Source organism: Rana temporaria, chromosome 1, assembly GCF_905171775.1.
Source record: "Rana temporaria chromosome 1, aRanTem1.1, whole genome shotgun sequence".
NCBI classification, from domain to species: Eukaryota; Metazoa; Chordata; class Amphibia; order Anura; family Ranidae; genus Rana; species Rana temporaria.
This window is the reverse complement of record NC_053489.1, coordinates 135160519-135185222: the sequence shown is the minus strand read 5'-3', so window position 1 is coordinate 135185222 and position 24704 is coordinate 135160519. Positions and strand designations below refer to the sequence as shown.

Here is a 24704-nt window from a genome sequence, read left to right as displayed (position 1 = left end):
CAAAAAAAAGGAGGGAAGGAAGGTTGCTGTGGTTTGAAGGCAAATTATATTTATCCTTGTGGTAAGTGCATCCCCGAGAGGGGCTTCCTGTGTTCACGTGGTGGTATTTTGGTGGACTTATTTGCTCTTTATCTATTGTTATTCCTTACTCACCAATTATAGCTGAACAGTGTTAAAGCTGATCTCCAACTTTAGTTTTACTTTAAAAATAGTTTGTTCGGGACAAACACAATATTTTACCCACTTTTAGGCTAAATATAAACAGTGACTGCTTTGGATAGATAGATAACCAACATGTCACATAGTTGCATATTAGGTGAGGTTGAAAAAAAAGACAAGTCCAACCTATGTTATTATTTGTCAGCATTACATTGTATATCCCTGTATGTTGTGGTCAGTCAGGTGTCCATCTAATAATTTTTTTAGATCATAAACCCTCCCCGCTGAAACCACTGCCAGTGGAAGAGAATTCTACATGCTTACTGCTCTTACAGTAAAGAACCAGCTACGCGGTTTAAGGTTAAACCGCTTCTCTTCTAAACTTAGTGAATGGGCGCGTGTCTTTTTTACATTTCTTTCCGCGGAATAGTTTTTCCCTGTTGTAAGGTCACCAGTACATATAAATCGTATCCCCTCACAAGCCTCTCTTCTCCACAGAGAATAAGTTCAGTGCTCATAACCTTTCCTCATAACCAAGGTGCTCCAGTCCCTTTATTAGCTTTGTTGCCCTTCTCTGGACTATCTCCAGTCCCAGCGCATCCTTCCCGAGGACTGGTGCCCAGAACAAGATGGCATACTCCAGGTGAGGCCAGACCAGAATCTTGTAGGGTGGGAGAATTAGCGTTTTATCTCTGGCGCTAATCCCCTTTTAATGCATGCCAATATTCCGCTTGGTTTGCTTGCAGCAGCTTGGCATTGCATGTCACTGCCGAGCCTATCATCTACTAGGACCCCCAGATCCTTTCCGATACTAGATTTCCCCCAGAGGTTCTTCCCCCAATGAGTAGATTGCATTAATATTTTTGCCACCCAAAAGCATTATTTTACATTTTTCTACATTAAAACTCATTTGCCATGTAGTTGCCCAACACATTTATTTGTTCAAATCTTGCAAGGTTTACACATCCTGCAGAGAAATTATTGCCCTGCCTAACTTAGTATTGTCCGCAAAAACTTACTTAGATTGAGCCGTTTATCCCATCTTCCAGGTTGTTAATGAACAAATTAAACAGGATTGGTCCCAGCACAGAACCCTGGGGGACCCCGCTTTCCACCCCAGACCATTTTGAGGACTCCCCATTTAACCAAGTTAAGCCACCCAGGACCTTAATTAGCTATTTTAAATTTCTTATAGGGATGCACTGCCTAATTCACCATTTTAATTTGCTCTTAAATCATATCCATTTTTCCTTTGTGTTCTTTGTGCCCAAGATTTTATCCAATTTAGTATCTTCTAGAGGGAATTTGGCTCTTTTGAAATTCAGTATCTTTGTATTCCCTTTATGTTTCCCATTTGTGTGATTTATACTGAAACTAATTGACCTGTGATCACCGTTTCCTAAATTGCCCCGTATTTCCACATGCGTTATCAGGTCTGTATTGTTGCCAATCAGTAGGTCTAGTAATGATTTGTTTCTTGTTGGTGCATTTACTATCTGACCAATGAAATTCTCCTTCAAGACAATTAGGAAATGGCGAGCTTACGATGAATGTGCGGTTCCTTCCACCCAGTCTGTCTGGATAAATAAAATCCCCTGTTATAATGACACTTCCCATCCTTGCTGCCAATCCAAAGTGTGATACGAGGTCCGCCTCCCCCTCTTTCCCCTGGTTAGGGGGCCTATAGCATACGCCCAGTATTACTCTCCCCTTAGTTTCCTCCCTTTGTATCTCTACCCATAAGGATTCCACCTCCTCCCTTGCTCGATTAGTGATGTTGTCTCTCACATTCACTTGTACATACATTTTTGATATACAGGCATACCCCTCGTTTTTACCCTCGCTATCCCTACGATATAGGGAATACCCTTGAATGGTTGCCAGCCAATCATGAAAGCTGTTGAATTAAGTCTCTGAAATTCCAACAAAATCGAAACCCTCCTCGTACAACAGTAGCTCCAGTTCTCGCATCTTGTCTGCCAGACTCCTGGAATTGGTGAACATGCCACGTAGTTTAACCCAGACACATACCATCTCCTTATTGGGTGTTCTGAGGTTGCAAATAGGACTTGTTACTGTACCAACATTGGGTTTAGGTGCTTTAGTCAACCTACCACTGATACCTCCAATACTACCATCTGGAATTTGTTCCGCACTGACCATTTATACCTCTGAACCCTCCCTCCCTCCCCGTCGCCCAGTTTAAAAGCCCCTCTAACTTGTCGGCCAATGTCAAGCCTTAAAAAACTATAAATGCCTGTGAAATAGCAACTAATCTGACACTTAAACGTCTATAGGCAATGCTTTAAAGAGGATGTAAACCCTGCAAAGTAAAAGCATAATGGGCTAGTATGCATAGCCAAATCAAAGGCCTGTACCTGTACGTGATTTGGCTTTAAATGATTGTATTGGGATGATGCCTGCAGCTACAGGCATCGTCCCGGACTCATTTTTTAAAGCCTTTCTTGTAAGGTTGGGTTCACGCATATGCCAATTGGATGCGGGTTTGACATACTAGTGTGACCGACTGTCAATGGAGCCGGTTCACACATGTCCGCGGTCTCGATTGAAAAAGGGTTCTGTGCGTCCTTAACCGGTAAACAGACATACACCGGTTCCAAGGCACTAACCCTCGGTCAAACGTGTGTGAACCCAGCCTAAAAGCCATCAGAATTGCCAATTAGCTGCTGGATTGCTTTTAAAGGTGGCGGGTGAGGGCAGTTAATTTCACCGCCTTACCACAGAGAAGGTCCCCCGATGGGTTCTGTGGTAAAGAAAACAGGAAGCAACATCACTTTCCTTTTCCCGGTTGTAAACAGCACCATTTTTAAATGGGCAAAGCATCTGAACACATAAATCTTTGTGTGATCAGATGCTTTAAAGGCGGTACGAGTGTGAATATGTGAATATTTTTTCCAAAACCCACCATTTTTGTATATATATGTATATATGTTTGGGTGTTCTAAAGAATTTTCCAGCAAAAATTACTGATTTTTCATTTGTAAACAAAAGAGACCTGGCCTTCAAGTAGATATGTAACATTTGTAAAGCAATAGTCATCTGCCAGAGTATTCACACCTGACGATTGGGTTTACGCATGTATGTGCTTGTAACATGGGGCAGGGGTAGTGTGTGTAAACAACGCTGCAGTGAAAGGGTTAAGTAGTGGCCACAGGTGTCAAACACAAGGCCCGTGGGCCAAATCTGGCCCTCCAGGCCATTTCATGTGGCCCTCGCATCTCTCTGCAGCTGCAGGAAAGCTCCAGCCCTCCTCTGGTCCTCCTCCAGAAGCCAAAACTTTATGCTTTCAAGCAATGCATCCAGCTTCTGCCCAGCAGCAGCATAAGGAAAGGGGGTGTAATGTGATGTAAGGGAGAGTGGGGGACTCAACTTCTGATGGTTGGGTGGCTCTTGACATCTAATGTAAAAGGGGAGGGGATGCGCTGGACATCTAATCTTACAGATACAACCGGCCCCTTTGAGAGCAATCATAATGCTGATGCAGCCCACAAAGAAATTCCGTTTGACACCCCTGTCCTATGCAATCCACTATAACCACGGTTGCCCTTTGTCTTCATCAAGAGCAGACTAGATGTATAGTCTCTCTTTTCCTTTTCCCCCTCTTTTTTTTTCCTTTCTTCCCAATATAACATGCACCTCCAGTGTCCTTGACCTCTGTATTGGAGAAACAGAATACGGGGAGCCAAATCTCTAGATATGTTAACAATAGAAGGATTAGACCATAGAGTATATCAATGGGACGAGACCTTATATTTTTTGATATTGGGAGTATATTGAGTATGTTTGTTTAGGTAAATGTATGTGTGAATGTTTAACCACTTAAGATCCGGACCAAAATGCATGTAAAAGACTAGGCCTCTTTTTGCGATTCGGCACTGCGTCGCTTTAACTGACAATTGCGCGGTCGTGCGACGTGGCTCCCAAACAAAATTGGCGTCCTTTTTTCCCCACAAATAGAGCTTTCTTTTGGTGGTATTTGATCACCTCTACGTTTTTTTTTTTTTGCGCTATAAACAAAAATAGAGCGACAATTTTGAAAAAAATGCTATATTTTTTACTTTTTGCTATAATAAATATCCCCCAAAAATATATAAAAAAAAATTTTCCTCAGTTTAGGCCGACATGTATTCTTCTACCTATTTTTGGTAAAAAAAAAAACGCAATAAGCGTTTATCGGTTGGTTTGCGCAAAATTTATGGCGTTTACAAAATAAGGGATAGTTTTATTGCATTTCTATAAAAAAAATATTTTTACTACTAATGGCGGCGATCAGCGATTTTTTTCGTGACTGCGACATTATAGCGGACACTTCGGACAATATTGACACATTGTTGGGACCATTGTCATTTTCACAGCAAAAAAATGCATTTAAAATGCATTGTTTATTGTGAAAATGACAGTTGCCGTTTGGGAGTTAACCACAAGAGGCGCTGATGGGGTTATGTGTTCCCTGAAGTGTGTTTACAACTGCAGGGGGGTGTGGCTGTAGGTGTGACGTCATCGATTGTGTCTCCCTATAAAAGGGATGACACGATCAATGTCAGCGCCACAGTGAAGAACGGGGAAGCCGTGTTTACACACGGCTCTCCCCGTTCTTCAGCTCCAGGGACCGATCGCGGGATGCCAGCGGCGATCGGGTCCGCGAGTCACGCGGTCTCGGAGCTTCGGACCGGGTCGCGGGCGGGCGCCTGCGACCCACAGCTGGGTACTAGTACAGGACGTACCTGTACGTGGATGTGCCCAGCGGTGCCATTCCGCCGACGTATATGTGCAGGAGGCGGTCCTTAAAGTATTTATATACCAAGTATGAAATGTACTGTAATGGAAAAATTAATAAAGGGGAAAAAAAAAAAAGCAGACTAGACAGCTACTAACCTGTAAAAAAAAAAAAAATACACTTTAAAGAGCACACCGATTACTAAAAGTAAAGTGATGGCCAAATGTTGGTACGCTTTCCCTATCCTTTGTTCAACTGATATGCATAAAATTCACAGTTAAGAAAAAATTTGCAGTAGCCTGCTCACCATAGAAGTTACAGATCTAGCATCTTCCTCATAATTCACTACAGGGGGAGGTTCCTTCCCATCATTCTCTTGCACCTTTTGATCCAAAAGCTCCTTCTGAGCAGTTAGTTTTGTTTCTGTACATTTCAGATGTTGGATTGTCTGTTTAAGCTCTTCAAGTGCTTGTTTCCGATTTAAGAGAAGCACAACACTAAAACAAAAAATAAATAAAAAATTGAAAAATATGTTGAATGAAACTGAAGATATAATAGATTTGATAACGTGCTTCCCCAAAAAATAACTAAAACGTTAACATGTTTAGGATTACAAATGGTTTATAAATGGCAGCTATGCAATACAACACATTACATCAAATTTTAAAGGATTTGTGAATGTTCAGCCAATGGGCACACAGTAAAATGAGAAGAATCACTTCAATTATCCAGTCATGTGAAAGGTGTGTAATTTCAATAATTTTCAGTGTCTCTAGACTACAGGTGCTACTTGCAGTCAGCCCATTCAAGTGGGTAATGCGATCTGAGCAGACAGCATTTACATGGCGAAGTGACTCCTGTACGCATGCGCAAGAGTGACCTCACCCCAGCTCGATCAATCAAGAGAGGCAGAAGATTAGGTACCCAAAAGGAAGACCAGGTTAAGAAAAAAGTGATGAGACCAAGGAAAGCCAAGACAGCCCAACGCTGGAGGGCTCCATTTGTAGGCAAGTCTCTTAAGATGTACTCATCGTCATGGCTTAGACCTGCATGAGGGCACTTTTTTATTTTTCTTCTTCAGGAAACTATACTACTTTTTTTAAAGTGATTGTAAAGTCTTATTCTTTTCCCCTTAAAAATATAATTTTTAATAAACAGGTTATACTTACCTGCTCTGTGCAAGGGTTTTGCACAGAGCAGCCTGGATCCTCCTCTTCTCAGGTCCCTCTTCGGTCCTCCTGGCCCCTCCCTTCTGTTAAGTGTCCCCACAGCAGGCAGCTTGCTATGGGGGCACCAAAGCCGAGCTGCAGCTCTGCATATCCATGCAGACACAGAGGCGTGGCCTGGCCCCACCCCCTTTATCTCCCAATTGGCTGGCTGACTTTGATTGAAAGCAGCGGGAGCCAATAGCGCAGCGCTGCCATCTCAGCCAATAAGCAGGGGAGTCCTGGCCAGCCGAGTATCTCATGCAACATTGCTGAATAGAGATGGGGCTCAGAAAAGAATTAGGGGGGCAGCTGCACACAGAAGGCTGTTGATAACATAAAATGCATTACGTTAAAACAAACTTCTGCCTTTACAACCACTTTAAGCTTAACTTAAAAGACAAGTTCACCTTTTGTAACATGTTACATCCATATTCAGGGTGTAACATGTAACCTGTTAAAATTGCAGCAGCCCGCCTTAATTGCCCGGTTTGCCATTGCAATCGATATAACCTACCTTCCATGGGTTTTTGATGCAGAATAAAAGCATCAAAAATGTACCAGACCCAAGTACTGTAAAAAAAAAAGAAAAAAGGAGAACAAAAGCATTGGAAATGCAACCGAAAATGCTTCAAAAAACACACCAGAATGGGTCAAAAACACGTTAAAAATGCACATGGAGAAATGCATTCGGAACGCATCTGTAGTGCGTTTTTGTGGTGTGAACCAGCCCTTGGTAGGTTACGCGTTCTAATGAAATAGTTCACACTAGTGCAGTGCTTTTTAGTTTCAGAAAAGATGAATACAACATGCTGCTTTTGATCTGCACAGCACTGGAACACAGTAAATTTCATCAAAAATACACTGGACCCCAGTACAGTGAAAAAAAAAAAAAGATGTTAAAAACGTGCATGCAGAAATGTATCCAGAACGGATCGGGTGGACATTTTTGTGGTGTTGTACACTGGCACAAAAAAAATAAAAAAATGCATGAAAACAAAAAAGGTGCGCAAAGCTTTATTGTTCATTTGATTTAGTAAATTGACTCAGTAGTAAAGCTTGTCTCCTGCCAACATGCTGCAGACTGAGACCATTGCTGTCCGTGAGGAAGCAAAGATCTGACACATCTTACAGAGTCAAAACTATAGCTCTGAAATCAGAAAGCGCATGCTCCCTACTAATTGGCGAGCTCTAGCTCTGACTCAGCAAGGGGATGTGTTGGATATCAGGAACCACCGCTTTCATACACAGAGCAAGGGTCTCTCTATGTAACATGGTGGCAAGGGGGACAGGCTATACCACAATTTGTAAAGAAAAAAACAACCATAAAAAGACATAACACGCCTTTAATTCTAAAGCACTTGGAATGCATTTGGCTAATTAAAAACGGAAACAGAGAATCTAAATCTCACAGTTCAGTTTCACTTGCTACTTGGGAGTTGTTCTTTAATAAAAATATATACAATCTACTCACAAAAAAAAGTTTGATTCTTCAATGAAATTAGTCAGAAAGAACCGAAAAGACACCAGAGTTGCATGACTAGACCAACCACCTGTTGTGCAATACAAACAAGACACTTACTCAGACTTTTTTTCACAGGCGTTGGCAGATTCTTCAATATCTTTCTCTTTTTCAGCCAGGAGTTCCTCTTTGCTCACAAGTGACAGCTGCGTCTGTGCAAGTTCCTCAGATGCCGTTTTCAACCTGTAAAATAGATTGTGCTGTATTCTGGAGATGACACTGAGGGCAACCCGAAACAAGTAAATTGAGCTAGACATCAAATCTCTGTCCACAAAGGTGGCATTTAAACAGAAAACGATAAATCCTATCGAGTTTTAAACAAGGACCAGCAGTAGCTTCCACTCTTCATTCTAACAAGGTCACTGGCTAAGAAGCAATATATATGATCTAATGGGATGGTTGGCAGTCTAATAAATAGCCCAATAAGCTAGCACCATCCAAATGATAACTTTAAATATACCCAGCTTGCTCTTTAAACCAATAATGAATGTTACTGGTTCCTATCAAATTAAAAACTACTTCCACATTACATTAAAAAATGTAAGGCTAATGGAAAGGGTACACTCCAACTATGGTTTATTGACAGGACTGCAAGTGCCAATAAATTACTGCTGCTAGCATCTCTAAATGCTTCCTATACACAGCTTCACAATGAGAATGCCTTAACTCACCTTATTCATTTTTTTCGCCATACAGCTAAACCCACCTTAAAAGGCAGAGGTCACTTTTTTTTTATAAATTCCAGCTCCCCTATGTAGCAACAATCTTTACATTTATTATACCCACGCCTACCTCACTGTATTTATGGCTGTTAAAATACACTGCTCCATTACTTCTGCTTTATTTCCTGAACAAACTTGAGGTCATGACACAGGAGGGAGTTGAGCAGCTGACCTCATTAGCACACCCCCTCCATCATCTACCCTCAGCTGGTCTGTTCAGGAAGACAGAAGTGATGGAACTAGGTTTTCAAACAGTCATAAAGATGGTGAGGTAAGGGTGTGTAGAATAAATGAAAAGCCGTTTTATTTTAGAAAAAAAAAGGGGGGGCGGGGGTGGGGACGTAGCCTTTAACATAAGAGATTTAGCCTCAAACATACTCTTTCTTGGGAAATCTCAAGTACCTTAAGTGCACTTATGATGCTTGCAAATGCACCAGAACCAAATGGTATTAAATAATTTACTAACAAATAGGGGTGTTGAAAATAATCGGTGCATCGGGATACAGCCTTGCTTGATTCTGCATCGATGCAGAGATCAGTTGAATTGAAATGTGGGCTGACATCATCGCGGCTCCTCCCCCTTGTCACATTCATCTTAATGGCTGTGAGGAGCCATGCTGTGTGCACATGATGGCAGGGACATGAAGGGATAGGGCTGAAGGATGGCTCGGCCTGTCTGTACTGGCGCTGCCGCTGATGAGTGGCGGCGGCGAAGGCGACCAGCATGTGGAGCATGGAGCTCCAGGGGGGAGAGAAAAGCCATCAGAACATTGACCTGGAAGCATTCAGGGTGGCCGTGGCATTCCCAGCCAGAGGTGTGATGGTGGAGGACAGCTGGGCCGAGCCGAAAGAAAGCACTGTAGAGCAGCAGAGCCAGGTAAGGGGCCACGGGGAGGACACGGAGGCAGCGGCGTAGCGTGGGCAGCCATCCGATTTAATCTTAGGATGTGGAGTCATCGGGCAGTGGGCATGTCCCCGCATCAGTAGGAAGTGGCGGGAGGGAAGAAGGAGAGGGCCCCTGGGTGGCGGGGGAAGAAGGAGAGGGCCCCTGGGTGGCGGGGGAAGAAGAGGGCCCCTGGGTGGCGGGGGAAGAAGGAGAGGGCCCCTGGGTGGCGGGGGAAGATTCGTCACAGCAGCAGAGGCAGATTTTATTTTTCAATTACAAGCTTCCTTTAATGGATATTGATCAGTGAAATATTTTCGAGTGATTAAATTATGTGATGTCCAGTCACCAAACAGAACAGGCTCAAAAAAGTTGTAAAGGGCCACGTTGACCTTTTCTAATGTCTATTCTGCCCAAGCCATCCCAGTGTGCTTCTCTCTCTCTCTCTCTCAATTACCTAGTTCACAGAAGCTTTGAGTTTTCATCTCTTTGTTCAAAACGTAAAGAAAATGCTTTCATAGCCCTGACTTCCTGCATCATAATGTGACCTTCCAGGAACTTCAAATCCCTTCCATGCATTGTCATATTGCATCACAGAATAGGGCGCGTTTTACCATTCTGGACAACATTACTATACTACCTTTTACACCAACTTCCCTACTTCTTTCTTTAACTTGGCCATACACCACATACCGTCTGACAGTGCAATCTCCTTTAGCTCTACCATCAACTATGTTGTGCAAGGGCCTGCCTGATTTCATACAAACTGAATGGATAGTTCAGGTGGGTCCTCCCATTACATAGTTTGGGTATATTTAAAAGGAAATTGTACAAAGATTGCATAGCGTATGGTCAGCTTTAAACAAGTACATGGGAGGGAGATATTAAGCGGTCTATGTTCTTGTAATCCAGGTCTTGCTCAGGGAGGGGGAGGGTGTAAACACACCAATTTCACTTTCAGGCCTCATTCATGAAGCATAAAGGGAGCGCAATTTTTTGGTGCGAGTATCCTTCGAGGTGCATAAAGTAGCTCATGGGGCATTTTGGCACGTTGCGGTTTTCATTTTTTTATTGCGCGTTTGGAGTGCCATTAACAATTAACGGGGCCGAAAGCACAACTGGTTTATTTTAGGTGTATAAAGGTGGCCATATACTATACAATCCGACTAAACAATCTCCATTAGAGTTACCAAAACTTGATAGGAGGACACACCTATCTATCCAATCACGCTGTATCCAAACAAGCCTTTTGCACTATATAGTCAATGGTAGATCGAAACACGATTGTTCCTCGGATCTCTGCAGATCTAGACAAATAAACCTCGACTACCCGGACAACGTCCAAAGAATGCAGTCGCCTTTCTTCCACCGAATGAGGCAGAGAGAAAAAGACAAAATAATGTCCTGATTTAAATGGAAGGCCGACACCACTTTTGGCAAAAAGGATGGAACAGGTCTTAACACGACCCTGTCGTGGTGAAGGATCAAGTATGGTTCCCTGCAAAAAAGGGCCGCCAACTCCAAAACCCTTCTAGCCAAAGAGATGGCCATCAGGAAGGCTAGCTTGTGACAGCAAGTCTAATGGAATTTCCTTAATAGGTTTAAAGTTTAAACAGTTGCTTCTGTAACACAGACAGCACCAATATAACGTCCCAAGGACATATAGGTGACCTAATGGGGGGGGGGAGAGTTTCTCCCGGCATAAAGGTTTGGATCAGTGGATGGGAGGCTAAAGGCATTTAGAAAAATACCGATAGGGCTGAAACTTGACCTCCGATTGTACTCAAAGCCAATGTGTTTTCCACAGGAGACTGTAGAAAAGAGAATTCTTGCAATCACATATTACGAGGATGCCATTTTTTAGCTTGACACCAAGCAATACAAGTCTTCCAGACCTTACAATAAATCTTCCTAACAACAGCTTTTCTAGCATTGAATAGGGTAGACACCACTGTTCCCGAGATGCAACTCCACACCACTGGTCCCGACTCCCTTTCTCCAAATCGAGCACAACAAATGTGGAAGGAGATGGATCAGAGGGAAAGCATAAACCAAGGAATACTGGCTCCATGGAACTACCAGAGCATCTGCTCTGATTGTGTCCCGAACAAGAGATCCTCTGGCAAACTGCTGTAGCTTGTTGTTGACCATGGATGCCAGTGGGTCGACCTCTGACCATCCCCAATGTTGGAAAATTTCCTGGAACACCATTCCCCAGGCAGATTTGCTGGTGGCTGAGATAATCTGCCTTCCAGTTCTCTACTCCCGGGATATGGACTGCCAATATAAAAATCGGCATATGTCCCTCTGCCCAGGCTAGTATGTAGGTCACCTCCTTCAGAGCTGAACGACTCCTGGTACCGCCTTGGTGGTGGTTTATATAGGCCACTGCAGTGGCATTGTCGGACTAAACCCCGATAGGGTAGTCCTGAAGTGCCACCGTCCAGGACCGTAGGGCCAGACGTACTGCCTTTAATTCCAGGATGTTGATAAGCAGGATCTGTTCTGCCCTTGACCATTTCCTCTGAGCTGTGAGCCCTTCTAGTACTCTCTAAGTTACCGGGAGAAAGGATTTTGCCCTTTCACAGTTTCTGATCCTGCAGCCACCAGTTTAGGCTTAAGTGTGCCGGAGGGGATAAGCACATTGGATAATGGCTTTTCCTCTTTTGTTCCAAGCCAACACGATGTCTTGCTGTAAAGGCCTGGAATGGAACTGGGCATAGGGCACTGCCTCAAAGGAGGACACCATCCTCCCTAGAAGACTCATATAGAGGCGAATGGATTCCCCTTATCTGATGCACCTGAACCTTCAGGGAACAGATCCTTACAGGTGGCAAGAATGTTCTTGCTTGGACCGTGTCTAGGATCAGACCTAAATACTTTAGACTTTGAGCTGGTTTAAAGGCTGACTTTTCAGTATTTATGATCCAGCCTAAGCTTTTCAAATACCTCACTGTTTATATTATGCTCTGTTCTAGAGCCTGTAAGAAGTGATCTCTGAGCAGGTGGTCATCCAGATACCCAAGCACCAGGATCCCTTGGGCCCTTAAAAGACCCAGTACGGATGCTAGGACCTTTGTGAACACCCAGAGAGCTGTAGCAAGCCCGAAGGGTAGAGCCACAAACTGAAACCTCTGATGAGGCTGAAAGATAGGTACGCGCAAATAGGCGTCTTTTAAATAGATGGGAGGCTAGAAAATCTCCCCTCTGGAGTGAAGTTACTACTGAGCGGACGGACTCCATCTGAAAGGACTATATCAATAGATGCTTGTTCAGGGATCTTAAGTTCCAAATGGGCATTGGGTCTCCTTTCGGATCCAGAAACCTCTACAATCACTCTTTGACCCACAAGATGATGTAGTGCCTGAAGCAATACATTTCATTTTGAAGGGATGCAAGAGAACGCTGGATCTTAAAAACCTCAGAGGGAACACCCCGCAACTCCAGCTTGTAAGTCTAAGATATAATAATTGGAGGTTACCTGTCCTGAATTGTTGTTCTCCAAATGTCCACAAAGTGCAGCAGCCTTTCCCCCACCCAATGGAGTGGGGGCGTCCCCTCAAAAGGAGGGCTCGGTGCCGAGTTTAAAATAATTTTGGACCCAGGGCTTTTTCTTCCCCTGGCCTTGCGGCTTGCCCCTGGCCCCAGCGCCCTGTTAGCGGCGAATCCGCCTTGACATGCACGGAAATGTTCTTTTTTTTTTATTATTATTATTATTATTTTTATTATTTATAACAGGAAACCGGTCCACATTAACCACAAATACATGGCAATCACGGTGACATTGGTACAAAAAGGAGGTACATCAAAAAGAGGAACATGCGTACATAACATAAAACATTTATAAAGTTGATGTAGAATATCCCCTCCTCCCAGATAGATGTGTTTTTTGGAGCCGGAAGGCTGTCTTGGTAAGCCTCTGCCGTGGGTCTAATCCCCGACGGGGCAGTTGGAAGTCTACTGTCCAGCCTGGTGTTTCCGTGTTAAATGAATACACCCTAGCCCTGTGGGCCCAGTTCCCTTTCTTTTACAACATATATAATAGTAGTAGATGATAGAAATAGTCGAAAAGCGGGCAGTGACAGAAGATAGAGAAAGAAGAGGGGGTTATAGGGAAGGAAACAGATGGAGGGGCGGGGGGGGGGGTTAACGGACATGAGTTCTATCTTCCACCCAGCAGGCATTGATATCAACTGTAGGGTGTACGGCCTGTCGTGGGGAACTTCTGTAGATGGTCTAGAATGTCTCAGGTTATTGGGCCTTCTCCCCTGAGAGCCTGTCCTTCTGCTGAATATTTAAAGATATTAAACAATTGCCATGTATCGGAATATGCTTCATGCCCATCTTGGCTTGTTAGGATTAGGTCTTCCATCTTATTGATGTCATCGACCTTTTTGAGTCATCGGCGGGTGTGGGGATTTCCAATGGAGTGGTATGCACGCCTTGGCTGCATCCAACCAGTAGCGTACAACAGTTTTTTTATAAACCCAGGCAGGGGTGTCAATGACGTGTAAAAGAAAGAACGACGGGTCATACGTGAACGCACGATCTGCGAATTTTTGAACTATTCAGTGGACCTCCTCCCAGAATTCCCAGAGTCGGGGGCAGGACCAACAAATGTGCAGTAGTCTGCCCCTTTCCTTTTGGCAGCGCCAGCAAAGATCTGATGTTGTAGGAAAAAATTTATTTAATGTATTTAATAGGGCTGGGGTTCTATACCAGCGCGTGAGGGGCTTGTAATTCGTTTCCTGAATCTTTGTGCACATGGAGGATTTGTGTGTAAATTTAAGTATGTGGGAAAGTGCAATTCAGTTTCCTTTCCCACTTGGTGAGGTTTGGAAGCTCCATTTCCCCTGGTGGTTTGATGAGTACATTGTATGTCAGTGAGGGTGACAGCACTTCCGTCCCTATACAGAGTTCCTCCAGAGACGTGAGGGGCTGGTTGGTAGTTGTGGGAGGTGGTAGGCTGGTAAGAAAGTGGTTAGGTTGAAGGGCTCTCATGAAATCCAGACGGAACTGGCCATCAGGATCTGACAGCTCCACAACCGTTTTCCTCCGACCCATGGCGCCGAAGTGGGAGGCTTGAAACAGCCCCGCCTCATGCAAATCGCAGAACTTCCCGTCTCTCATGCCCGGATCAAACTGGGAATTACCCAATATGGGTCGTAGAATTGAATGACGGGTAAAAAGGGAGGAGTGAGATATCAGTTGTGCACTTATTTTTTGACGGTGGTGCCAATCAGAGGTTGGCGTTTGAGGTTCCGTGGTAAAGCTGCAAAGCACCATGGGGCCCTCTGGAGGGGAGTGACAGTCTGTGCTTGTTCCAGCCATGTCCAAATTTTGGTGTCTTTATGTCGGCACCAGTCTAATAGCCGACTTAGATGGATCGCGGGTTTAGTGTCACATGACACAGGAATGGCTCTAGGGAAAGCACAAATAGTAAGGGCGAGAGCGGGCAACCCTGTCTGGTCCCGTTAGTGATCGGGAAAGCATCTGAGAGCACCCCATTCACTATCACCCTGACGGAAATGTTATTTAATGGGCCTTAAACTCAAACATAGCAGAGAAACATAAAATAATTCAAACATAGTTACATAGTTACATAGTTACATAGTTACATAGTTAGTCAGGTTGAAAAAAGACACAAGTCCATCCAGTTCAACCACAAAAAACAAAATAAAAAAACACAGTAAAATCCTATACACCCAACTTCATACCCACAGTTGATCCAGAGGAAGGCAAAAAACCCCAGCGGAGCATGATCCAATTTGCTACAGCAGGGGAAAAAATTCCTTCCTGATCCCCCGAGAGGCAATCGGATTTACCCTGGATCAACTTTACCTACAAATCTTAGTACTCAGTTATATTCTGTACATTTAGGAAAGAATCCAGACCTTTCTTAAAGCAATCTACTGATCTGGCCAGAACCACCTCTGGAGGGAGTCTGTTCCACATTTTCACAGCTCTTACTGTGAAAAAACCTTTCCGTATTTGGAGGTGAAATCTCTTTTCCTCTAGACGTAAAGAGTGCCCCCTTGTCCTCAGTGATGACCGTAAAGTGAATAACTCAACACCAAGTTCACTGTATGGACCTCTTATATATTTGTACATGTTGATCATATCCCCCCTTATTCTCCTCTTCTCAAGAGTGAATAAATCTAGTTCCTCTAATCTTTCCTCATAGCTGAGCTCCTCCATGCCTCTTATCAATTTGGTTGCTCTTCTCTGCACTTTCTCCAGTTCTCCTATATCCTTTTTGAGAACTGGTGCCCAAAACTGAACTGCATATTCCAGATGAGGTCTTACTAATGATTTGTACAGGGGCAAAATTATATCTCTGTCTCTGGAGTCCATACCTCTCTTAATACAAGAAAGGACTTTGCTCGCTTTGGAAACCACAGCTTGGCATTGCATGTTATTATTGAGCTTATGATCAACTAAAACCCCCAGATCCTTCTCCACTACAGATCCCCCCAGTTGTACTCCCCCTAGTATGTATGATGCATGCCTATTCTTGGCCCCCAAGTGCATAACTTTACATTTATCTACATTAAACCTCATCTGCCACTTAGTCGCCCAATCAGACAGAGCATTGAGGTCGGCTTGTAAATTGGAGACATCCTGTAAGGACGTTATTCCACTGCATAGCTTGGTGTCATCTGCAAAGACAGAAATGTTACTTTTGATCTCAGACCCAATATCATTTATAAATATATTGAAAAGTAAGGGTCCCAGCACTGAACCTTGGGGTACACCACTGATAACATTGGACCATTCAGAGTAAGAATCATTAACCACGACTCTCTGAATTCTGGCTTTCAGCCAGTTTTCTATCCATTTACAAACTGATATATCCAATCCTGTAGACCTTACCTTACACATGAGCTGTGTGTGCGGAACTGTATCGAACGCTTTTGCAAAATCCAAATATATCACGTCCACAGCCACGCCTCTGTCCAGGGTTTTACTTACCTCTTCATAAAAGGAAATCAGGTTTGTCTGACAACTTCTGTCTTTCATGAATCCATGTTGACTGCTGCTTAAATAGTTTTTTTCCAGCAAGAACTCATCCATGTGGTCTTTTATTAAACGTTCCAGTATCTTCCCAACTATAGAAGTTAAACTAACAGGTCTATAGTTACTTGGTAAAGACTTTGTTCCCTTTTTAAATATGGGCACCACATTGGCCCTGCGCCAATCCAGTGGTACTATTCCTGTCTTTAATGAGTCCCTAAATATTAGATACAGTGGCTTTGAAATGACAGAGCTTTTTTTTATATAAACAGGTTTATATAAAAAAAAAAACACATAACCCAATAGATCATTCAGTCATGAACATTACAGTTTATTACTCTAAATAAAATCTTCTCTTACATTGAATTTAGGCTGTCTGCAGTGAGATTGTTCCACATGATTTCATTTGCCTGCAGGTTTTCAATCTCTTCTAATAACGACACGTCAAATTCAATATCCTCTTTCTTTAACTCTGGTGACCTATTATAAACAAGGAATTAAAAGAAATCAAGAACATTTTAATTAGTCATTTGAATTAGAATAGATTAAAGATTAGCTGAAGCATCATCCAATGTGTTTTACTTGCATGCTTGATAGACAGTCCAAGGAACAGTCAAAGTAATTTCAGAGCCCAGATTTTAAACTTGTATGTATTTTGAGGACCACAATGTGGCAGAGGTCTCTCAGAACATAAAAGTAATTCTATCCTATGCTAAGGATTACAAAAGTAATTTCCACAAAAGCCTAAAAAAGGGGGGCCACAGAGCTTTTTGCGATGTTGGAAAGGTACAAGGCACAATTACAGTGGATCCCATGGCGGCTTACAACATTGAGAGGTCACAGAGCAAGTAAGCAGTGTGGTAAGGTTTACTTCTAGAACGGACTTAATTGAAGTGAAGGCTATGAAATGTGATCAGAAGTACAGCACAACAATCCTCAGTCCTTCCTTCTCTGTACTCAGCTGTTGGTTACTTGCCATCATTCCACAGTGGCCCACCTGTTCATCTCCTGCTCATCAAGCAAGCCCACAGCCAGCCCATCTTGGCTATTTAAACTGCCTGGTTCATTTCATTAATTGCCTTGGTCAAACATATCTAGAAACTCTCTGCTGTGTTCCTGTTTAATAAGACTTGCCTGGCTGACGTTCCTTCTGGTTCCTGATCCTGTCTGCTGCCTCTGACTCCCCGATTTCCTGGCTTGTTCTGACTATGTTTACCAGTTGTACCATTTTTACTATTTTATTAAAAGGTATGATTTTTACTGCATTTTCTGTCTCATGGTTCACGACAACGCTTGGTTACTGCTGCTCACCACATGCTAGTCCAGGCCTCACCCCTGTGTTATGTGCAAGTTTAATACTTCATAAAAAGAAGGGAAACCGTAAACCTAACCAAATCTTCTACTGTTTATTTAAAAAGTATGGGGCAGATTCACGTACAGCCGCGTAAAATTGTGCGGGCGTAACGTATCTGATTTACGTTACGCCTCCACAACTTACACGGGCAAGTGCTGTATTCTCAAAGCACTTGCTCCGTAAGTTGCGGCGGCGTAGCATAAATCGGCCGGCGTAAGCCCGCCTAATTCAAATTTGGATCAGGGGGGCGTGTTTTATGTTAAACGACTGTGACCCGTCGTGATTGACGTTTTTGCAGAACGGCGCATGCGCCGTCGGTGGAATTTCCCAGTGAGCATTGCTCCAAAGTACGCCGCAGGGACGTCATTGGTTTAGACGTGAACGTAAATGACGTCCAGCCCCATTCACGGACGACTTACGCAAACGACGTAATTTTTTCAAATTTCGACACGGGAACGACAGCCATACTTAACATTGGCTGAGCCTCATATAGCAGGGGCAACTTTACGCCGGGAAAAGCCTAACGTAAACGTCGTAACTTTACTGCGTCGGCCGCGCGTACGTTCGGGAATTCGCATATCTAGCCAATTTGCATACTCAACGTGGAATTCGACGGAAGCGCCACCTAGCGGTCAAAAAAAATGCAGTTAAGATCCGACGGCGTAAGAGACTCACGCCTGTCGGATCTAATGGATATCTATGCGTAACTGATTCTATGAATCAGGCGCATAGATACGACGTCGTATCTCGGTTGTGAATCTGGGCCTATATCTTCTTTCACAAAGTGGCTTGTGTATGCAGCTTTATTGCCTTTAAAGCTCAACTTCAGGAATTCAGGCACTTTGTAAAATGTGCTGGGTTAAAAGGGGTTAAACCCAACAAGGTGCATGTCACCTTGTGGACTTGCCTGTTTAATTTACAGTTTACGTTTTTACCAAGTGCTGGAGCATAGCCATCACTATACTCATGGACCTTAAAGTGGAGGTTACATCAAAAAAACAATTTTGCTTTAAACTGTAGCTTACGACTAAAGAAATTTTTTTTTTACTCATCTGGAAATGCCTGTTGCTATGCGGTCCCACGAAATCTGCCTTTGAAACCACCTAGGATTCTGACATCATCTCCCTCTAATGCTCCTGGGAAATGTATGTCATCATTTCCCAGGATGCAGTGCGCTGTCCAATTATCACTCCCCATCCAAGACTTACAGGAAGTAAAGTGCCTGTAGGCTTCACAATGCCCACAAGCAAAATGACAACGGTGTAGATATAGTTTTATAAACTATCTTTTTTGAATATCTATGCGGATCGGCGGCGGATTTTAAAATAGTAAGTGACCAGATTTATAATATAAAAACGCAGGATGAAAGGACATACATTTAAAAAATGCTAATTGTGGTTGGAACTCCACTTTAACCTCTGTAGCTCCAGAGGTGCATGCAGCTGCCGAGCCTGTACCGCCTTCCTCCTCACAGAGCATTTCGTATCATGTGAACCCATTCACAAAATACAAAGCCTTCTGTGAAAAATACAGCAAATGGGAGCGGCAGGCAGAGTTGCTGTGTGTGAGAAGACAGCGTATCTCCAGTCAGACCACCAGGAATATAGCGATAGCTGTACTCAACGCGCACCATAACGGTCAGTTGAAAATAAAAGATAAACCTTGTTAGACTTAACTCATAGTAAGCCAGCAGATTTTAAATAGTGAATAGGAAAAAGGTACAGCGCAATGAAATAAATAAAAATAAATAAATATAAATAAATAAATGTGAATTGAAAACCTGCACAGGAAGCGCCAGGTTTAAGTGAGGGGTAATAAGATAATTGAATGGACAATGAAAACCAATCAATTAAATGTGATCAATGATAAAAAAATAATATATGAAAATTAGACCAATAAATTTTGACATGTCATTGGAAATTCTTAAAAGAGTGCCAAAGTAAATTCCACAAACCAATGTGCAATAAAAGAAATTTTAAAAAACAAGAATCAAAAAAAGAAAAAAAAGGACTATAGTGTTAAAATAGTCTTTTGTGATGCTAAAAGAAAAAAGTCCACAAGTGATAATCCAATGCAGCGCTGTTTCTGTGATACTCTAGACGTGACACCAGACATGTCCTGAACAGACTCTCCACCAGAAAAAGGACACCCAGGTGTTGAGGTAATGTAGTCTCCTTACCACACTAAATGACCGCTACAGCGATCGGGATAAGCTCAGGTAGAAAGGTCTCCCACTGAGACTAGATGGTAAGGAATCCTGAATGGGTCCTGTGCTGTTGCCTCCAGAATCCAGCTCAAAGGGAAAAGATACAAGAAACATCCCCCATAGCGTAATAAAGTTTCAACTGGCAATATTTATTATAGCTGTAAACTGTATACACTCACATTTAGGGTAAAATGACATGCGAATAGGAACCAGAGTGACTGGCTGTAACATCAAATCTCGGCGTCTCTTCCACACGTTCTCCCGCTGTCTCTGCTCGTGTAGTTGGACGTGATGATGTCAGAACGCTAGCGTTTCGTCACAGATTGACGTCTTCGGGGATTGGCTGCGGCGTTCCTGACCTCACGTCCGCCCTTATATGTCACCGATCCGCCATCTTGAAAGAGGGAAAAACGGACGGGATCGGTACTGCCCTTCTAAATTCCCAATCTTCATTGCTGAAAACAAGGGAATAACACAGAGAGGGCTACGGGGGCTGACACAGTCAGTTAGTTATACCAAAAGGCCAGATGCAAAGCACAAAAGAGTACCACCATCATGTGGAAAAAACTGGACATAACATATTGGGTCTTAGTGGGAGACAGCGGGAATAAGTGCTGCCATCATGTGGCCAAACGGAAGAAGACAGAAACTTTACAAGTTATAGTATTTATAGAGCATGACAATAATGGGAGAACCAGGAAGAGACGCTAAGAGATATACAAATCTTGAATATACATAAAAATATTTATATTATATAAAAAGGTTGTGATAATTTAATTTAATTTAAAAAGGACCACACAACTGTTAAAACTCATTAACAGTATAAAAATAAAAAATAAAAATTAGAATTTGGCAAAAAATTCTAATGTTAAAAATGTCCTAAGGGGACTCAAATGTTTGGAATTGAATGGCAACACATTAAGTGAGTCTAGATGACTTATAAAATCCTAGAAAGTGAGGATCACTAAGAATTGTTAATGAAACTGTTCACATCCCACTCGACATTAAGTCCATGTGGGATGTAACTTTTCATATTGAAAATAAGTTGGGTCTCTATCCTAGAGATAGAGCGTACCTTGTTAATGCCCCGCCAATGAGGCTGTAGTTTGACAATGGGGACAAACAAAGTTCCTTCCAGATTTCTTTTATGACATATGTCGTAGTGTTTGGACAAATTGTGCTTAGGGTAACCTCGTCAACATATACAAAGTTCCAATCTGGCTCCTATCCCAAATCCGGTTTCTACCCAAAATAGATTTCGAATCCTGTCCCAAAATCAGGATGATATTTTGGAGGAGGATGTGGGTGCATCTTGGCTGACAAGCCAACCCAATGAACATGCCACTGGATCTAACCTAGAACAACCAAGGCCTATGTTAAATCCAAATATAGATGATCGGTCTCGTTTTTTTCAATTGGCCACGCTTCGAGACAAAAGGGGTCAAAAGGAAAGAGAGGCTCTAGAGGGGGCAGTAGGATACAGGCAAGGAAAAAAGAAACTATAAACATTAGTGGGGTATTTAACCTGAGTAATATACAGCTATCAAAAGGCGAACAATATGTATTGAACCAGGGCTTAAAATTTGCACCTCCACACAAACTTAATAAGTTCGAAACGTTCATAGATGCCCATAAGTTCATAAGAAAAATGAGCATAAAAAGGCATTTCCTTCTCAATCCTATTGGAAATTCCAATAGGGTTATTCCTAGTGTGGCTCTGCAAAACATTGTGGCAGTCCCAAGCCCTCCTAATGATCCCTGTATCACAACCGAGGTTACATCAGAGACCTCTTGCCCTATCTCTCCTTCAGTTTCTAATGTTAATCAAATAAAACACACTCAACTTGCCAATGCGTCCACATTCAATCCCCCTGGCTTCATAGCACCGTCCATTCAAGTTTTCAAAGAGATGGTTCTGAAGGATATTGTTGCGCTAAAGGCCCCAAGGTTTCGAAACTGTCAAGATTTTCAAAACAATCTCAAATCCATTTGTGACAGAAACTAAATAGTAATCCGCCCGGCAGATAAAGGGGGGGGGGGGGTAGTCATCCTTAACAAAGATGACTACCTGATAGAAATGAAGAGACTACTGGCCGATGAAGCCACTTATGGTAGGTTGGCCAATAATCCTACAAATGGATACAAAAAAGCCTTGACAGAATTACTTGATGAGGGATCAGCTTTAGGCATACTGAGCAAGAAAGAGAGGGCTTTTTTGATTCCATCTGCCCCCAGGATCCCCATCATGTATTATCTGCCTAAAATACATAAGGGCCCGATTAATCCCCCTGGCCGCCCAATAATAAGTGGGATCGATTCTATCACATCGAGAATTGGAAAATACATTGACGAATTTCTCCAGCCATTGGTTGTTCAAACTCCTTCCTACCTGAGAGACTCCGTACAAGTCCTTAATCTTTTGGCCGAATTACAGTGGAAAGAGGGTTACATTATGGCTACAACTGATGTAAACTCACTTTACACGATCATTTCTCACGAACATGGCTTGGAAGCAGTACGATTTTATCTTCAAGATGACCCATCATTGGGTATTTTACAGAAGGATTTTATCATTAATCTCATTATTTTTGCAACTCAACATAATTATTTTTGGTTTGATGGCAACTTCTTTTTACAAAAATGTGGTGTTGCAATGGGAGCCAAATTTGCTCCAAGTTTGGCAAACCTGTTCATGGCCCATTGGGAAAGAGGTCATAGATTTGAATCCGCCCAAAGAATTACGTCTTTGGAAGCGATACATAGACGATATTCTGATTCTTTGGGAAGGAGACCTCACTTCCCTTGAATTGTTCATCTCTTCCCTGAACACTAATAATAGAGGGATACGTCTCACATCAGAAGCCAGTGATAAGGAAATACACTTTTTGGATCTTAATATCTGCATTAAGGATGGAGTTTTTTCTACCAGTACTTTCTTTAAAGAGACAGATAGAAATGCTTTTATCCCTCTAACGAGTTGCCATCACCCTACATGGCTCAATGCTGTCCCTAAGGGACAATTCCAAAGAATTCGGCGGAATTGCACTAATATTGATGACTACCATAAGCAGGCCTTAGTTTTGAAGGCTAGATTCCTAGAAAAAGGATACAAAGAGTCTAAAATAAATGACACTATTAGACAAATTGCCAATATTGATAGAAAGACCATGCTTACCAAACAAGGTCAACCGGGCCGTATACGCGACAATCGCTTTGGTTGCTCTATGATTACCGGCTTTTCCAACCAGTATTTTTCAGTAAAAAAGATTTTCAACAAATATTGGAATATTCTCAAGAACGACCGAATACTTGGACCAGTAATTCCGGATAAACCGGTAGTTCTATATAGAGGAGCACCATCCTTACACCACAAATTGGCACCCAATGTCATTAATCCTCCAAATGTTATTTCCTTCTTTCAGACTATGAAGGGCTTCTTCCCGTGCAGGAAGTGCAATGTTTGTAAGGTGAACCAATTTCAGGGTCGTAGAATTGAATCATTTCAATCTACTCAGACTCTTAAGTCTTTTCCTATGGATTCCTTTATCACTTGTTCTAGCGACCATGTTATCTACCTAATCCAGTGTCCGTGCACTAAACAGTATATTGGACGGACAAAAAGGGAAGTACATGTACGACTTGAGGAACATGTAGGCAACATCAGACGAGGTTACCCCAAGCACAATTTGTCCAAACACTACGACATATGTCATAAAAGAAATCTGGAAGGAACTTTGTTTGTCCCCATTGTCAAACTACAGCCTCATTGGCGGGGCATTAACAAGGTACGCTCTATCTCTAGGATAGAGACCCAACTTATTTTCAATATGAAAAGTTACATCCCACATGGACTTAATGTCGAGTGGGATGTGAACAGTTTCATTAACAATTCTTAGTGATCCTCACTTTCTAGGATTTTATAAGTCATCTAGACTCACTTAATGTGTTGCCATTCAATTCCAAACATTTGAGTCCCCTTAGGACATTTTTAACATTAGAATTTTTTGCCAAATTCTAATTTTTTATTTTTATACTGTTAATGAGTTTTAACAGTTGTGTGGTCCTTTTTAAATTAAATTAAATTATCACAACCTTTTTATATAATATAAATATTTTTATGTATATTCAAGATTTGTATATCTCTTAGCGTCTCTTCCTGGTTCTCCCATTATTGTCATGCTCTATAAATACTATAACTTGTAAAGTTTCTGTCTTCTTCCGTTTGGCCACATGATGGCAGCACTTATTCCCGCTGTCTCCCACTAAGACCCAATATGTTATGTCCAGTTTTTTCCACATGATGGTGGTACTCTTTTGTGCTTTGCATCTGGCCTTTTGGTATAACTAACTGACTGTGTCAGCCCCCGTAGCCCTCTCTGTGTTATTCCCTTGTTTTCAGCAATGAAGATTGGGAATTTAGAAGGGCAGTACCGATCCTGTCCGTTTTTCCCTCTTTCAAGATGGCGGATCGGTGACATATAAGGGCGGACGTGAGGTCAGGAACGCCGCAGCCAATCCCCGAAGACGTCAATCTGTGACGAAACGCGTAGGCGTGGCTAGCGTTCTGACATCATCACGTCCAACTACACGAGCAGAGACAGCGGGAGAACGTGTGGAAGAGACGCCGAGATTTGATGTTACAGCCAGTCGCTCTGGTTCCTATTCGCATGTCATTTTACCCTAAATGTGAGTGTATACAGTTTACAGCTATAATAAATATTGCCAGTTGAAACTTTATTACGCTATGGGGGATGTTTCTTGTATCTTTTCCCTTTGAGCTGGATTCTGGAGGCAACAGCACAGGACCCATTCAGGATTCCTTACCATCTAGTCTCAGTGGGAGACCTTTCTACCTGAGCTTATCCCGATCGCTGTAGCGGTCATTTAGTGTGGTAAGGAGA

The 24704-nt window shown here is 42.6% G+C and overlaps 1 protein-coding gene across 4 annotated transcripts in view; it reads right to left on the bottom strand.

Annotated features, from left to right (window-relative positions):
- FER (FER tyrosine kinase) overlaps window positions 1–24704 on the bottom strand; it is a 353477-nt gene that overhangs the window by 239398 nt on the left and 89375 nt on the right. For all 4 annotated transcript variants that reach the window (XM_040343195.1, XM_040343168.1, XM_040343185.1 and 1 more), the window contains 3 exons: window positions 16604–16723; window positions 7685–7807; window positions 5205–5394 (listed from right to left, as the gene is read on the bottom strand). In XM_040343195.1, the coding sequence (XP_040199129.1) occupies window positions 5205–5394; window positions 7685–7807; window positions 16604–16723 (433 nt within the window). The remainder of the gene's footprint in view (window positions 1–5204; window positions 5395–7684; window positions 7808–16603; window positions 16724–24704) is intronic.